This window comes from Nicotiana tabacum, chromosome 2 (genome assembly GCF_000715075.1).
Source record: "Nicotiana tabacum cultivar K326 chromosome 2, ASM71507v2, whole genome shotgun sequence".
Classification (NCBI taxonomy): Eukaryota; Viridiplantae; Streptophyta; class Magnoliopsida; order Solanales; family Solanaceae; genus Nicotiana; species Nicotiana tabacum.
The window spans coordinates 96,030,061-96,047,017 of NC_134081.1; the positions used below are offsets into that span (position 1 = coordinate 96,030,061).

At 38.1% G+C, this 16,957-nt stretch overlaps 3 protein-coding genes and 1 long non-coding RNA gene across 8 annotated transcripts; 3 read left to right on the forward strand and 1 right to left on the reverse strand.

Annotated features, from left to right (window-relative positions):
- Positions 1 to 4,985: 4,985 nt before the first annotated feature.
- LOC142167448 (uncharacterized) lies at positions 4,986 to 5,865 on the forward strand. The gene is made up of 2 exons (XM_075227601.1): positions 4,986 to 5,098; positions 5,202 to 5,865. Exons 1-2 carry the CDS (start codon positions 4,986 to 4,988, stop codon positions 5,863 to 5,865), a joined length of 777 nt encoding a protein of 258 aa, XP_075083702.1.
- Positions 5,865 to 6,335, forward strand: LOC142167450 (uncharacterized). The gene has a single exon (XM_075227604.1). The coding sequence runs from the start codon at positions 5,865 to 5,867 to the stop codon at positions 6,333 to 6,335; it is 471 nt and encodes a 156-aa protein (XP_075083705.1).
- A 5,631-nt stretch (positions 6,336 to 11,966) lies between these two features.
- Positions 11,967 to 13,366, forward strand: LOC142172737 (GDSL esterase/lipase At5g45910-like). Its single transcript, XM_075236414.1, has one exon. It carries the CDS (start codon positions 12,064 to 12,066, stop codon positions 13,171 to 13,173), a length of 1,110 nt encoding a protein of 369 aa, XP_075092515.1. The 5' UTR covers positions 11,967 to 12,063; the 3' UTR covers positions 13,174 to 13,366.
- A 329-nt stretch (positions 13,367 to 13,695) lies between these two features.
- Positions 13,696 to 16,530, reverse strand: LOC142172741 (uncharacterized). Of its 5 annotated transcripts, XR_012701765.1 has the most exons (5): positions 15,535 to 16,530; positions 15,243 to 15,352; positions 14,821 to 14,945; positions 14,384 to 14,699; positions 13,696 to 14,300 (listed from the first exon to the last, which is right to left on the reverse strand). It is a non-coding gene; the product is annotated as an uncharacterized LOC142172741 (long non-coding RNA). The 5 variants fall into 5 exon arrangements; XR_012701766.1 differs by lacking the exon at positions 14,821 to 14,945 and having other exon boundaries at positions 14,384 to 14,771; XR_012701762.1 differs by lacking the exon at positions 15,535 to 16,530 and having other exon boundaries at positions 14,384 to 14,693; positions 15,243 to 15,500.
- Between the last annotated feature and the right edge of the window lie 427 nt (positions 16,531 to 16,957).

Here is a 16,957-nt window from a genome sequence, read left to right on the forward strand (position 1 = left end):
ATATGAATAAGTTTGAAAACCATAATTTTCCCAAAATCCTTTCAATAATAAATAAGATGTTTCATTTTCTTTCCAGATAACTAGTGTAAAACAAATACATCATTATGCCCATCTGTCAACATGTGTGAGAAATCATGAATGATGTGATACCGTACAGCATGAGAAAAATACATCTATATGCCTGTATGTCATGTGTGCATGTCAATGCAATATATCTCAGAGATGAACTCATGTACTCACACTCTCAGAGTACTCAATCTCCCTTTCTCACACATTCCACTCATCATGCCCAATCACTCGGTGTTGTATATGGCCAATCCGGCCCAGAAAAGATCCATCCCAAAATATACATATCAACTGATCATCAGTCACTCAGTACCGAGTAGGGCCAATCCAGCCAGTGGAGAAGATCCATCTCCAGGTATATAATACTTCGGACAAGATCCATGTCCAGGGAAGATCCATCCCTCAATAATATCAACCGCGCTCACTGGCGGTGTGTGCAAACTCCGGAAGGGGCTCCTTCAGCCCAAGCGCTATATAAAGCCTATAAGGCATGCTGCAGGCGGGCAGCCCCGATCCACATAATATATATATATATATATATATATATATATATATATATATATATATATATATATATATATATATATATATATATGGGATGCTACAGGCGGGCAGCCCCGATCCACATAATAATATCCCCTATAGTCAGGCTCTCGGCCTCCCCCAGTCATCAATCTCTCCGGTCTCTCTCTTATGGGCTCACAATGTCATAAAAATAGCCCGAAAATGATGATATGATGTATCAATAAATAACAACAGAGACTGAGATATAATATGCAATGAAATGAATATGACTGAGTATAAATTTTTAATTTAAAATAAATACTTCAGAGCAATATGACCTCTGTGGGTCCCAATAATACTGGCACATAGCCTCAACATGATTTCTAATATGATTCTCAACTCAATTTCTTTAACACATAAACCTGCATAAATAATGCCAAGATTATTTGACTACAAAATTTTACGGAATAATTATGTCATAATTTTTACGGTGCACGCCCACACGCCCGTCACCTAGCATGTGCGTCACCTCCAAACAATTCACATAATACGTATATTTAGGGTTCATACCTTCAGCTCTAAGATTAGAAGAGTTACTTACCTCGAACAAGCAAATACCAATGCCGAGCAAGCCAAGCGGTGCTCCAAAGATTCCATCACGCGCGTAGTGACCTCCAAACGGCTCAAAACTAGCCAAAAACAATTCAAATACATCAAATAATGCTAAAGGAACCAATCCCGATCGAAAAAGATCAAATTTTGAATCAAAAGCCCAAAATCGGCCAAATGCCCAACCCGGGCCCGTACCTTGAAACCCGACAAAATTTACAAAATCCAACAACCCATTCAATTACGAGTCCAACCATACTATTTTCACTCAAATCCGACTCCAATTCGATATTCAAAACTCAAAAGTTCATATTATGAAACTTTAGGCCAAAACCCCCAAATTTCCTCTTTAAATTCACAATCCAATTACCAAAACGAAGGTAGATTCATGAAATATAACCAAAATCGAGTAGAGAACACTTACCTCATATGGTGACATTTTCTTGAAATATTGCCTCCATTCGAGCTTGGAAATGTTAAAATGAAGCCAAAATCACGAACCCTGTAGTTATCATTCTGCCTAGCACTTTTGCACCTGCGACACATTAGCCGCTTATGCGGCGTCGCTTTTGCGACCAAAAATCACGCTTCTTCGGAGAAGCACTGGAGGCCTGCCTTCGCACCTGCGGTAAATACCCGCATTTGTGCACTTGCAGGTGCGCGCTCAAATATCGCTTCTGCGCTGACAACCGCTTTTGCGCTCAACTCACCGCATATGTGCCTTCGCAAATGCAAAGCAATCTCCGCTTCTGTGGAACCCTGCTCCCAGTAATATTTCCGCTCCTGCGACTCCTTCGCCGCTTCTGCGACCATCGCACCTGCGCAAACCAGCCGCAGGTGCAATCACACCAGAGCCAGCAATAGCAACAATGAAGAAAATGATCCGAAATCAATACGAAACACACCCGAGCCCCTCGGGACCCCGTCCAAACATACCAACAAGTTTCATAACATAATACGGACCTACTTGAGGCCTCAAATCACACATAACAACATCAAAACGATGAATCACACCTCAAATCAAAATCTATAAACTTTAAAACTTCAAACTTCCACAACCGATGCCGAAACCTATCAAATCACGTCCGATTGACCTCAAATTTTGCGCACAAGTCCCAAATAACATAACAAAACTATTCCAATTCCCGGAATCACAATCCGATATCAAAAATTTCACTCCCGGTCAAACTTTCCAAAAATTTAACTTCCGCCATTTCTGGCCAAATTCCACTACGGACCTCCAAATCACAATCCGGACGCGCTCCTAAGTCCAAAATAACCCAACGGAGCTAACAAAACCATAAAACTCCATTCCGGATTCAAATTTACAAAAAAATCAAACTTGGTAAACTCTTTTAAATTTAAAGCTTCTAGCTGAGAATCATTCTTTTAAATGAATTACGAATAACCTGGAAACCAAAACCGACGATTCATATAAGTCATAATACATCATACGGAGCTACTCATGCCCTCAAACAACCGAGCGAAGTGTAAATGCTCAAAACGACCGGTCGGGTCATTACAAAAATAATGGAATATTCATTCTTTATCCTGGACTATCCTAAAAGGAAGGGGGAAAAATCCTTTTTCTCTCATTCTCGTTGTATGTTCTGAGAATTAAGAATGCTTTTGAATGTGTCAATAGCTTTAAGTAATAAGAATAGTATAGCCTTGTACATTCAATTACTAATCATGAATCACGTTCTTTTATCTGCAAATTATGAGGATTGGTACTGCTAGTATGAAAATCTTTTATGCCGCTTTGGGCTTCAAAATCTTAAAGGTCCTATATTATTGTTAATAATAAAATAAGGATGAATGGAGAAGCCTTAGCCTTGAAGGTGGCGCCGATGATAAAGATCGAATGCATGGCTTGTACGATTCTGGCATGTTTAAAGGAATTAGGTTATGAAATATCTTCCACCTAATTATTAATTTATTAAAACAAAAATTGATAACTTTATTATGTAGCTGTTGTGGAGATATTTAATTTAGGTTCTCATCTCTTATAATATTTTGGATTATTAAGATGTGAATCCATTTATTATTTATTTTATGTATGTGATCAATGTTTATATAGTTTGTTAGTCACTAAAGTGATCAAACTAGATTGTTTAAACTATTCACATGCATAAAATCTTCAGATATTTAATTTATGTGTGGATTATGTTTATATAGTTTGTTAGTCACCAAAGTGGCCAAACTATGGGACAAAAATCTATATGAGGTATCTGTATGAAGGTGGATGCTCAATTTTTACACTGTCATGTCAAGGAGAGACAAGGGCCTTTAGATTGTATAATTACAGTAATATATGGCTTTAATGCAATTGAACATAGAGAGGCTATGTGGCAAGGATTGAAAGGGGAGTATTATACATGGTCAAATAAGCAGAGTGGTGCAGATAGGGTCTGTAGCATAATAGATAGAGCATTTGGTAATCATGAATGGATGTTGCAATGGGGGCATGTAGTAACTCCGTATGAACTTCCTTTAATCTCTGATCATTCTCCTATGATCTTGTCCCTCAAGACTAAGGCTAGAAACATCAATGTATGGACTGGTCATCAGGATTTCCTGCCTATGGTGCAATAAAGTTGGGAGCAGAAACTAGATATGTGGCTTATGAAGGATATATGGTTAAAGCTTAAGTTGCTTAAACCTTTGTTGAAACAGCTGAACAATGCAAAATTCAAGAGTATTTCTCAGAAAATTGTCCTAGCTCGAGAGGAGCTGCAGTTAACTTAGGAGATGATAAATGCTCAATGTACTGACCATCTCTTGGCAAAAAGGGAAACAAATCTTGCTTGATTTGGAGAAATGGTCACTTGTGGAAGAAAGTGCTCTTAGGCAGAAAGCTCGTGCAAAATGGTTAAAACTTGGGGATGCCAATACCAAGTATTTTTCAGCTTTGGTTAAGGAAAGAACACAAAAGAAGCAGATATTACATCTTACATCCCTTACTGGTGCATAACTGACTGATCCTCTAGCTATAAAGGAGGAAATTATTGCTTTCTATAAATCCCTTATGGGTACAGCTTCCCCTTCAATTCCAGCAGTTAACAGACTCACAATGATGAAAGGTCCAACCCTCTCTCAACAATAAATAAGGGAGTTATGTGATGATATTACTGACCAAGATGTATGGTATGGATTACAGGCCATAGAGAATGACAAAGCTCCAGGTATTGATGTGTACAACTCTCATTTCATTAAACAAGCTTGGCCAATACAGAAGGATGAGGTGACTCTGGCAGTTAAACAGTTCTTTGCATCGGGGAAAATGTTTAAAGTTATTAACTGCACTACGATCACTTTAGTTCCAAAGAATTCTAGTCCTCTGACAGTAAAGGAGTATAGACCAATTGCTTGCTGCACCATATTGTATAAGATCATAGAAAAAATCTTGGCTGCTAGGATTCAGAAAGTTATACCTAGTATCATCTGTGATGCTCAGGTAGGTTTTATTCCAAGAAGGAAAATCTCAGATAATATTATCTTGGCCCATGAATTAGTCAAAGATTATCGAAGGAAAAATGCATCTCCCAGATGTATGGTGAAGATTGATTTGCAGAAAGCCTATGATTCAGTAGAATGGCCCTATTTGAAGCAGGTTATAAGTGAATTGGGGTTCCGCGACAGATTTGTCTCTTGGATAATGGAATGTGTACAAACTGTGAATTATACTGAGATGGTAAATGGGGAAACTACAAAGCCATTTGATGCTGCTAAAGGATTGAGATAGGGAGACCCCATTTCTCCTTATCTATTCACAATGGCTATGGAATATTTGAGCAGGAAGCTACATGAACTTAGGGACGACAAATCCTTTAACTTCCAACCCCAGATGTGCCAAATTGAAGATCACCCATCTGAGCTTTGCAGATGACTTATTGTTATTTTCTAGAGATGACCTGAAGTCAGTTAATGCACTTCACCAAGCTTTCAAACAGTTCTCATAAGCTTTAGGGTTACAAGCTAATCTACAGAAAAGCTCTATCTATTTTGGTGGAGTTGATCAGGTGGAAAGAGATAGAATTGTACATAAGCTTGGCATTCCTGCTGGTGAGTTACCTATTAGGTATCTGGGAGTTCCCCTATCCACTAAAAAGATCTCCTATACTCAATGGAAACCCTCTAATAGAGAATATAGTGGCCAGAATTACCTCCTGGACAGCTAAGAAACTCTCTTATGCTGGAAGAGTTCAACTGGTGCAATCTGTTCTTTTTGGAGTCCAATCATATTGGTCTAAGCTATTTCAAATTCCAGTTAAGATCCTTAAACTGATTGATGCATATTGTAGAATTTTTGTGTGGTCGGGCACTGAAACTATTACAAAAAAGGCCCTTGTCTCTTGGGGAAAAATGTGTTTTCCCAGAACCTTTGGAGGATTAAACCTCCTTAACATAAGGATTTGGAATAGAGCTGCTCTAGCTAAGACACATTGGGACCTTTCTCATAAAGATGACAAATTATGGATCAAATGGATCCATGAGTTCTACCTCAAAGGCCAGCCTCTTAGCATAGCTAGAGTTCCCCAACAAGCTTGTTGGATCATGAGGAAAATCTTGGAAGCTCGACAGACTTTGTTGCAAGTGCAGATAAGAAAGGGGCCAGGCAGCCTGACAAACAAATTTATGAGCAGCTGCTACCTAGTTACCTTAAAGTACCCTGGAAATGTGTGATGTATAAGAATGATGCTAGACCCAAGGCCAAATTCATCATGTGGCTGCAGCTACAAGACAAGCTTCTCACTACTGATAGGCTAGCAAAATGGGGCATAGCTCTTGACTTAGAATGTGTCATGTTCCATACTCAACCTGAAAGTAGAAATCATTTGTTCATGGACTGTGATTTCACCAGAGCAGTGTGGAATAGGATTCTCCTATGGCTTCAGAAGCAGGAACGGCCAACCATTGGATGGGATCAACATGTAGCTTGGATAATCCAGAATGTAAAAGGGAGGACTCAACAAGCACACATCTTCAAAAGTGTCTATGCAGAATGTGTCTATGCCATTTGGATGGAGAGAAATCAGAGGATCTTCGAAAAGAAATCAAGGAACTGGGAGATTATAGCTAGAGAGATTGCCTACTTGTCCAATGTTAGAGCATCTCATGGTGTCCAAAACTTGTTACATAGCATGTTGTTCTAGCTTGGCTAACTAGAGGTGATTACTGGTTTGCTAGTTCAGCTTAGACTTTTGGTGTTTTTCTTTAGATAGCTAGTTGTGTTAAACTGGCTATGGTATTGTAATGTTGATTCCTGGTGATTAATATAAAGTTAGTTACCAAAAACAAAAGTATCCAAACTAGTATGTTCATGAAAAATATGCATACATAAAATTATAGTTTATCCATGAAATTAATGAAATGTCTATAATTGAAAATAAATGGATAAATTAATTTTCACTATTGCTAGAACCTAAGGATTTACCCAAAGGTGGATCAATCATTCTATGAATAGTGAAAATAATGAGGTAAATTAATATTCTTAGTCAAATATATATTGTCTGTCCAAAGATGTCATATGTGTTTGGTTAAAAATATTTAATTGCCTATTAATGACTAAATGACATTTAAATTATGATAGTGTGTCGTAGTATTTACCCCAAGGATAATTACAATATGCTTTAATTGTTTAACTGAATCCATATTGATTTGTGAGCATGTATTATCTATTTTGCAGCAATTCCTCTTCATTCGCATGCTTCTTCTGTTACTGTGTTCAACAGATTGAACTTCTCTGAATGGCATGAACAAGTCAAGTTCCACTTAGGTGTAATGGATCTTGATATGGCTCTGTTGAATGATAATCCCGCTGCCATTACTTGTCACGACCCAAAAATCACACATATCGTGATGGCGCCTATCTCAATACTAGGCAAGCCGACAACATCAATAACCCATAATATTTTTTAAATACTGAAAATATAATAATTAAGTTTAAGAGAAAATCCCACAAATACTGGATATAAATGCACTCCCAAAACTCGGTGTCACTGAGTACATGAGCATCTAAAGGGTAACAAAGACTGACTGATAAAAACACTGTCTGAAAATATAAAACAGTACAAAAACTGAAAGGAGGAGGGTCAAGGTTTGCGGACGTCAAGCAGCTATCTCAATAGTCTCCAACAGATAAAGCTCCGAAAAACTAGCAACTGCCGTGTCCGGAGGTACCTGGGTCTCCACACGAGGTGCAGGGTGTAGTATGAGTACAACTAACTCAGCAAGTAAAAATACTAAATAAAGAAATGAAGATAGTGACGAGCTTCACAACTAAGTCCAATTACAGTAATTTCCAACATAAAAAGGTAGGCATGCTTTCAAGTTCAACATTTACAACTCAAACAGTAATTTTATATCAAATTCTACTAAAATAGAAGATAATGTCTTTCAGAAGTTTCCAAAATAGTGATATATGACAACTGAAGTGCAACAATAATGTATCAATGCATCCTCTCAGAGCAACAGTCACTCAGTCCTCTCATTCACTCCAACCTCACAATCACCCTTTCCTCACAGTCACTCATTCCTCTCAATCACTCAGCACTCGACACTCGTACTAAGTAAGTACCTGTGCTCACTTGGGGTATGTATAGACTCCGGAGGGGCTCCTTCAGCCCAAGCGCTATAACAAGCCAATCATGGCATAAATCATTGAAATATGTTGCGACATGCAGTCCGATCCCATAAATATTCTTACAATTAGGCCCTCAGCTTCACTTAGTCATCAATCTCTCTAGTCTCTCGGGCTCTCAGAAATCATGCTAAACAGCCCAAACAACAATGATATGGTGCATCAATAATGAACAATAGAGACTGAGATGTAATGTGCAAGTAAAACTGTGACTGAGTATAAAATAGCAAGTTAGCAGATAACTCAACATGTACACGACCTCTGTGGGTCCCTACAGTGTCAACACATGGTTTAAACGTGATTTATAGTTCGATTTCTCTAATACATCGAAAATGTACGGATATCAACAGATTATTCAATCACATAGTTACATGAAATTTATCAAGCCACAATTCCTATGGTACACGCCCACACGTCCGTCGCCTAGCATGTGCGTCACCTCAAAACAATCACATATCACAAAATTTGGGGTTTCATACCCTTAGGACCAAATTTAGAACTGTTACTTAACTCAAACCGTGAAATTCTTTATTCTGCAATGCCTTTGCCTCGCGAATCGTCCTTCAAATGCCTCGAATCTAGTCACAAATAATTCGGTTAAGTCAATACAAATTATAGGAATTAATTCCATATGAAAATATTAAATTTCCAACAAAAATCCGAAATTGCACTTAAAAATCGTTCGTGGGGTCCACGACACGAAACCCGACAAAAGTTACAAAATTCGAAATCTCATTCAACCATGAGTCCAACCATATAAATTTTTACCAAATTCCGACATCCACTCCACCCTCAAATATTCAAATTAAACCAAGAGGGTTTTTAAAATTTTCCAACTTAAATCACCGATTAAAAGTTAAAAACAACAATGAATTCGGGTAATTTGACCAATATTGATTTAAGAACACTTACCCCATTATTTTCCTTAAAAATCTACCGAAAATCGTCTCTTCCCGAGCTCCAATTCGTCAAAAATAAAAAATGGGACGAAGTCCCATTTTCAGAACTTAAACTCTCTGCCCAGCGATTCCTTCTTCGCGAACGCGAGCCTTGCCTCGCGAACGTGATGCTTCACCGGGCTGCTCAATCGCGAACGCGTCCTCTCCATCGCGAACGCGAAGACCAATTTCCCCCAGGCCGACTTTCCCCTTAGCGAACGCGTAGCTTTGCCCCTCCCCCCCCCCCCCCCCCGAACCTTCGCAAATGCGTGCCCTCAGTCGCGAACGCGAAGCACAAAATGGGCCAGTCCAAATTTCCCCTTCGCGTTCGTGAAGAACAACATCAGTGCCAGCAACCCAGCAGCAACAACCCAGCCAAACTTGGTCCGAAACCACCCCGAAACACACCCGAGGCCCCCGAGACCTAAACCAAATATACCAACAAATCCCAAAATATCATACGAACTTAGTCGAAGTCTCAAATCACATCAAATAACACTAAAAATATGAATCACACCCCAATTCAAGCCTAATGAAATTAGTAAATTTTAAATTTTACATTCGACGCTGAAACCTATCAAATCAAGTACGATTGACCTCAAATTTTGCACACAAGTCATAAATAACATAACAGAGGTATTCCAATTTTTAGAATCGGATTCCGGCCCCGATATCAAAAAGTCAACTCCCCGGTCAAACTTCCAAACTTAAATTTCTATTTTAGCCATTTCAAGCCTAATTTAACTACGAACTTCCAAATAATTTTTCGAACACGCTCCTACGTCCAAAATTAACATACAGAGCTATTGGAACCATCAAAATTCTATTTCGGGGTCGTTTACACATAAGCCAATATCTTGTCAACCTTTTCAACTTAAATTTTTATTTTGGAGACTAAGTGTCTCAATTCATTTCAAAACCTCACTGGACCCGAACCAATTACCCCGGCAAGTCTCATAAGAACTGTAAAACATAAATTGAGCAGTAAATAGGGGAACATGGTTGTAATACTCAAAATGACCGGCCGGGTCGTTACATTTTCCCTCTCTTAAACAAACGTTCGTCCTCAAACAGGTTTAGAATTATACATGGAGCCTCAAATAAGTGTAGATATTTGCTCCGCATCTTCCGCTCATTCTCCCAAGTAGCTTCTCCAACTGGCTGGCCTTTCCACTGCACTTTCACTGAAGTTATGTTCTTTGATCTCAACTTTTGAATCTGCAGGTCTAAAATGGCCACCAGCTCCATATCATAAGTCAAATTACCATCCAACTGCACTGTGCTGAAATCCAAAACATGATACAGTTCCCCGACATACTTCCGGAGCATAGATACATGAAACACTGGATAGACACTCGATAAACTAGGAGGCAAAGCAAGTTCATAAGCCACCTCTCCAATCTTTTTAAGCACCTCAAACGGCCCAATATACTGAGGGCTCAACTTGCCCTTCTTCCCAAACCTCAACACACCCTTTGTGGGTGAAACCTTGAGCAGAACCTTCTCCCCACCCATGTAAGCGACATCACGGACCTTCTTGTCGGCATAACTCTTCTGTCTAGACTGCGTCATACGAAGCCGCTCTTGAATTAATTTAACCTTCTCCAAACCATCCTGAACCAAATCAGTACCCAATAGCCTAGCCTCACCAAGCTCAAACTAACCCACCAAAGACAGACACCGTCTCCCATATAAAGCCTCATACGGAGCCATCTGAATGCTCGACTAGTAACTATTGTTGTAGGCAAACTCCGCGAGTGGCAGAAATTGATCCCAAGAACCCCCCAAATCTATAACACAGGCGCGCAATATATCTTCCAATATCTGAATAGTGTGCTCAGACTGTCCGTCCATTTGAGGGTGAAATGTTGTACTCAACTAAACTTGTGTACCCAGACCTCGCTGCACTGCTTTCCAAAACTGTGATATAAACTGCGTGCCCCGATCTGAAATGATTGACACTGGCACACCATGTAGGCGAACAATCTCGCGGATATAAGTCTTAGCCAACCGCTCCGAAGAATAAGTAGTACCAACTGGAATAAAATGCGCGGACTTGGTCAACCAATCTACAATCACCCAAACAGCATCAAACTTCCTCAAAGTCCGTGGGAACCCAACTACGAAGTCCATGGTAATACGGTCCCACTTCCACTCCTGAATTTCAAGTCTCCGAAGCAATCCGCCCGGTCTCTGATGCTCGTAATAATTAATGTGATATAATAAATTGTATTAATATTATATTGAGAATATAATTAAATTACACTGAAATTATACAATTGAAATCTTTGGGGAGTTTATTTAAGTGAATCATATTTGAAATTGTACACTGGCTATAAAAAATATATTAAAATTTTACTATGGATCATAAATTTTATAAAAATTATATTGTGAATATAATAAATTATATAGAAGGTATACTGTGAATATAATAAATTATACTGAATTATATTGTAAAACTCGTGGAAGTTATCTATGGTCCTATGAAGAGTGAATCGAATCATACTAAAATTATACTAATGAATATTTTGAAGATAAAGTGCATAAAAGTTTTATACCTAAACACAATTAGATAACCAAAATATACCATGGATTTTAATTGTGTTTAGGTATAAAAATGGTATGTACTTCATCTTAAAAATACATGGATATTTTGTTTACTTAATTGTGTTTAGGTATACAAATGGTATGCACTTTATCTGCCTCTTGATTAACATTTACTTGAGTTAGGTATAATACTTGGGTGTCGAGATTGGGTGTGAAAATGGAAGATATAAAAATGGTATGCACTTTATCTGCAACTTGGTTAACATTTACTTGGGTTAGGTATAATATTTTGTTGTCGAGTTTGGGTGTGAAAATGGAAGATATGGAAGCATATATGAACATATAATAGACGGATATGTATGTATAATATACTTAATATATTTTGTACATTTTATTAAGAGGCTATTGGAAAAGAATATAGGAGAAGTTAAACATGATTTATGGGCGGGAGGGGAATGATGTGTTAGCAATGAATGTAATTAGGAGATGATGGCAAGAATTAAGGAGATAAAAGTTAAGTCCTAATTTTTTAGGAGAGATTTTTGGGATGAAATTGCGACATTCTCGGACATTAAGAAGATGCCAAATTCTTTTAGGTGTCTATACATAATGATGCTAGGATTCTGTATATACTATTATTTAAAAATGTGATACTTAAACTCCACGGATGAGGGACCTCTATAAATACTACCACTAACCTAAACTAAGTTTTCCCCTGCCTTCTTTAATTCCCTGATCGTTGTTTCTTCTCTTTCAATGGCTTCCCTTACCAACCATTGTTTCTTCATCTTTCTATTAGTGATCTCCTCTTTCTTTTTCGCGCAGGCTGAAACTTCCCCGTTTTATTCCATTTACAGCTTCGGAGACAGTGATTCTGCTTCTACTTCTGATCATTTAGCCGCTGTGCTTGGTCTGCCTTCTCTACAACATTACACCAAAGAAGGCGTTGAGTTTGAGTCCGGTATTAGTTTCATGACGCCTGGAGCAACAGTTATGAGTCCCTTTTCCTTCATAAAGAATGGCATCCCAGCGCCTCAGCAGTCTCATCACTCGCAGATTTCCGCCTTTATGAAACTCTTCTATAAGGATTGCTTCTCTTTTCATGACTGCGGCAGGAACAAGGTTCTTCAGAAAGCTATCGTCTTTATGGATCAGCCTGGTTTTAATGATTACAAGCACTCTCTTTTGCATACAAAATCTATTTCCGAAGTGTCCAAACTTGTCCCTGATGTTGTGGAGACAATCAAAAGTTCTATCGAACAACTGATCAAAGATGCAGAGGCCAAACACTTAGTGGTTTCTGGAATTATTCCAATTGGTTGCCTTCCAGGTTTTCGAACGATGTTTTCCGATAATAGCAGGAAAATTCAATGTCACAAAGGACTAAATTTGTTCGCAACATTGCACAATGATCATCTATGGCAAGGGTTGGAGGAGCTACGATTGAAGTACCCTGAAGTTGAGATCATATATGCAGATTATTTCAAGGCGTTTATGGCAGTTCTATGCAATCATGAGTTCTTGGGATTCAAGACTAAGACATTGATGAAGGTTTGTTGTGGTAGTACTGACAGCGGTCCGTTTAATTTTGATCCGCATAAGCAGTGTGGAGAGGAAGGAGTTGTAGCATGTTCTGATAGGGCTTCGCATATACATTGGGATGGATTTCGACTGACACCGGAGGCTTCGAAGAATATGATTGATACTCTCTTCAGCAAAAACGGTTTTGTATTTCCAGAGTTTAAGTTCTCAACAAATCATCATACAGCTGCAGCAGAAAGGCACCGTTCCAAGGTTTCTGGACGATTTAGAGATGGTCTAAGGCATTTATTGGAGTTGCATGCTAATAACGTAGTGGACTACTGAAATACTAGTATTTGTTTTGCTCTGTCCAATCTGAGTCGTTTTAATTTTGCTGATGAGGTTCGAACAAACAAAGAGTTTTGTACTTTGATATATATTGGGTAGGCCCTCAAATATTGTTTTGTATGTACAGAGGCTGATTTCCTCTTCTCACTGTATACCTTTCGTGTTTACTAATCAATAAGCAATTCTTTGATTTGTCTCGAATGATGCAGTGTCTCTTGTTTTTGTTTTTCTATGCTTAATTTCTGACACAGAAAATTTGAAAATTGAGTACATAAATTAAGGGGAATGGGTTCTTTAATTGACAAGTTAGGGGAGCGTGACCTATCTGATATTCGTGGTAAGATCTTTTCTATCCTTGGATCCTCAGCATTTGAGTTATACAGCTCGGATTAGCGCAAATATGACGCAGATGACTATATGTGGATGTTGTGGCCTTAAAGCTGGCTGTTTTTGTATAACAAATGCACATGGAAATGTTTGACGTTAGTGTTTTTGTAAAGTAGCCAACTCAGATGCACATGAAGGACAAAGCTTAACTGATGTATTGAGCTACTCGCACAGAAAGTGATGTTTTTCATGTACTCGTCTTCAAAGTCTAGAAAAGAATCTTGGTATGGTTTGCGAAATCCTGAGGATTCTCACTTCCTTTCAATTGCTTCTGCCCATATTTCCTCCAATTGTAGCCATCTTCTGCTTTCTGTTCTCTAACATATTGAGATGGTTGATTGTAATGTATTGGAGCTGGATTACTCTGCATGTTCTCTTGGAAAAGCTTTGAACTGGAGCCACTTCAGTTTTCACCCCAGTAGTTTTGCTGCGGGGAGTTCATTTTGCTGGTTAAGTTTCCTACTGCGGCAATAGATGGGCTAGAGTCCTCCCCAGGGTGAGAGTGGGTGACATCTGCACCAAAAACTAATGCTAGGACTGTCGCTGACAAGGGGAATTCCCCTTGATATAGAATAAAAAAGCAGAGTGTTTCTTCCTCCCACCTTCACATTGATTTTCAGCGCTACATTGGCTAGATCGATACTGTTTGCTCATCTTATATACTCTTACATGTTTTGTGAAACAGCACTGTGAGACAACTCCTAGTTCAGTCTCACAAATTCGCTTCTTCAGATCACCTGGTCAAGAAATAAAAAAGATTAGCCACCACAAATTGCAAACTTCTGCTAAAGAAGACAAGAAGTTTTATTTTCATTTATACCATAAAGATAAAACTTTATTGTCATAGCATGAGGCTGCAACTTTGTCATAGCATCGCGTAATCGAGTTTTCAAGACTCTTTCGACCTGATCAGGGCGTGCACTCGAAGGTGGCAGAACAGGATTTGGATTGAGAAACAAAATAGTAAAGTCAATATTGGGTTGAAACACCAAACAGACTAGAAAAGAACACTGCAAACTGCTTATTTACCATGCCAGATATCTGGCACATTTGTGCAAGCTCAGAACAAAACTCATGTGCAACACTGTCTTGCTCCTTGCCAGAAAAGTGTATTCAGATCCAATTGTTAACTGTTCCTCCATTTACCATTCAGTCAATAAGAGATACAGAGTTAATCTTAGCTGAACAACGAACAACAGCCCCACAGTCTGATATAGAAATGGAAATAAAATGGAAGTGAATTTATAAGTAAATTACCATGTCATAAACAGTGACTGGCTCACTGCTAATAAATATTGTGAAGAAGTAAAACACAGCAACGATGATTTCTTTTCCGTGTCTCAACATGTCAAAAATGACTACTGTCTAGCCTTAAAAGAAATCTAGACAAAAAGAACAATCCTCTGTCAGTGATCATAGCAAATGCTTAGCCTTAACGATCTAACATTATTTTCGAAATGTGTTAAAGATGGAAGAGGGATCATAACACGGGACTCAAAAATGGCTATCGTTCACCAATATAGCCCGTGGCAAAGCAGGACAGACGTTCCCTCACCATAAATGAAGAAAACAGAAAATTTTATTTAAATTAATTTTTGACAGGAAACGGAAGGCCAGCATGTAGGAACACCACTACTTGCAGCTAGACATGGTATGACCTAATACAAAAGCCTACATACCTCAACTCTCTTGTTGCTTGAGATGTTAATAAACACGAAATGCAATACTTCCTCCACATATTTCCGCTATGAGTAACCTCCACCTTCACACCTCTCAGTGCTCTTTTGATCTGCAACTCAAAAATCACCAGTTACAGAGTCAGAGAAACAACATTCATAAAGAAGCAAGTTGCCGAAGTAAGACAACATATCAAGAAAGTACAATCTCCCACGCTAACTAGATATAGGACTACAAACATCTAAACAATGACTAGAACTTAAGAAGAAGATTCTTATAAAGTAAGAAGTTTACCTTTACACAGTCAGCATCAAACAGTGGTCTTAAAAAGTTAGAGTTGTTTTACTACTGTCAAAAAAGAATGCTTTTAGAGAACTTTTGGAAATTGGAACACTTTGTTCACGTACCTTCATACTATTCTCCTCGAGACAATAGACAAAATACATAGGTTATACTCTAACTATGAACCAAATCTCTGTTACACACTTTTTGCGAACAAAAATCACCTTATACACTCAACCTTTCTAAAGTGTAGCTAAGACACACCACTTTCTTTTTGACCAATTTTTTAAAACATGTGTAATATCACGCACCAATAATATTATGCCATGTGTCATTAATTTTTTAAGAATAAAACAATTTAAAATTACAAATATACCCCTCAACCTTCCTTTTCAATCTCTCTTCTCCGCCTCATCGCCATTGACGCCGACCACCATAAAAAAACCACAATTATCACCTTCCAATTACAAATCAAAATTAGATGCCCAAGCAGATTAATCCCAAGTTTTGGAGTCGGAATTCGAATCTAACACAAATTATGACCCAAAACTCCAAACACCATTAAAGAAATTCGTTGTCGGAGTTTTCATCAATTTTAACTTTTCTCTAAATTCTCTTAATGAATGTTGACTGTGTAAGAGATCATTTCACAATAGAGATCTTTCATAACATATCAAGCAGAGGAAGGTCTCATGTATTTCCTAAAATAGAGCAGAGGACATTATTTTGCTCAACCTGACGAGAGGTCAAAGAAAACGATCCTAATATACTCTTCAAAAATTAGAAAAAAATAAGCAATCAAACCCAGATCTACAGAATTTTCTTAGTTATAGAGTCCACTTAATTTTCTTTATCAATTTCTTCCAAATCCTTTTACATTATTGTTTATCTTAAAATTATCGAGAGAGAGAGAGAAGATGGAAAAAAAGAGTGTGGAAGAAGACGGAAATGGTGGAGGGGGAGTTTCAGTGGACTAACACAAAGGGGAGGGGCTCTTGATAAGATAAATCGGGGAAGGGATGGGGTCAAAGTTAAGGAACCAAATAGTGTTTAAAAAAAGAAAATATTGAAAGTTTGACAATATGTCATTTAAATAATGATTGAGACAGAAAATTCACAGTTCCACGCGCTTACATTTTTTTTTGTCAACACGCGCGTGTGACGTAACAAAAGTGGTGTATCTTAGTTGCACTTTAGAAAGGTTGAGTGTGTAAAAATAATTTTTATCCGTAAAAAGTGTGTAACGGGGATTTGGTCCATAGTTTAGGGGGTAACTTATGTATTTATATGAAAGTTGCATAATATAAATATCAGAGTCGGTTCACTTTGATTTTGTCTCTTTATGTGCCTAGTTTCATAAATTCACCGATATGTATTATGTAAGTCGCGTATATATATATATGAAATAATAGTGTACCAGTCCTGTCTAAGTTGT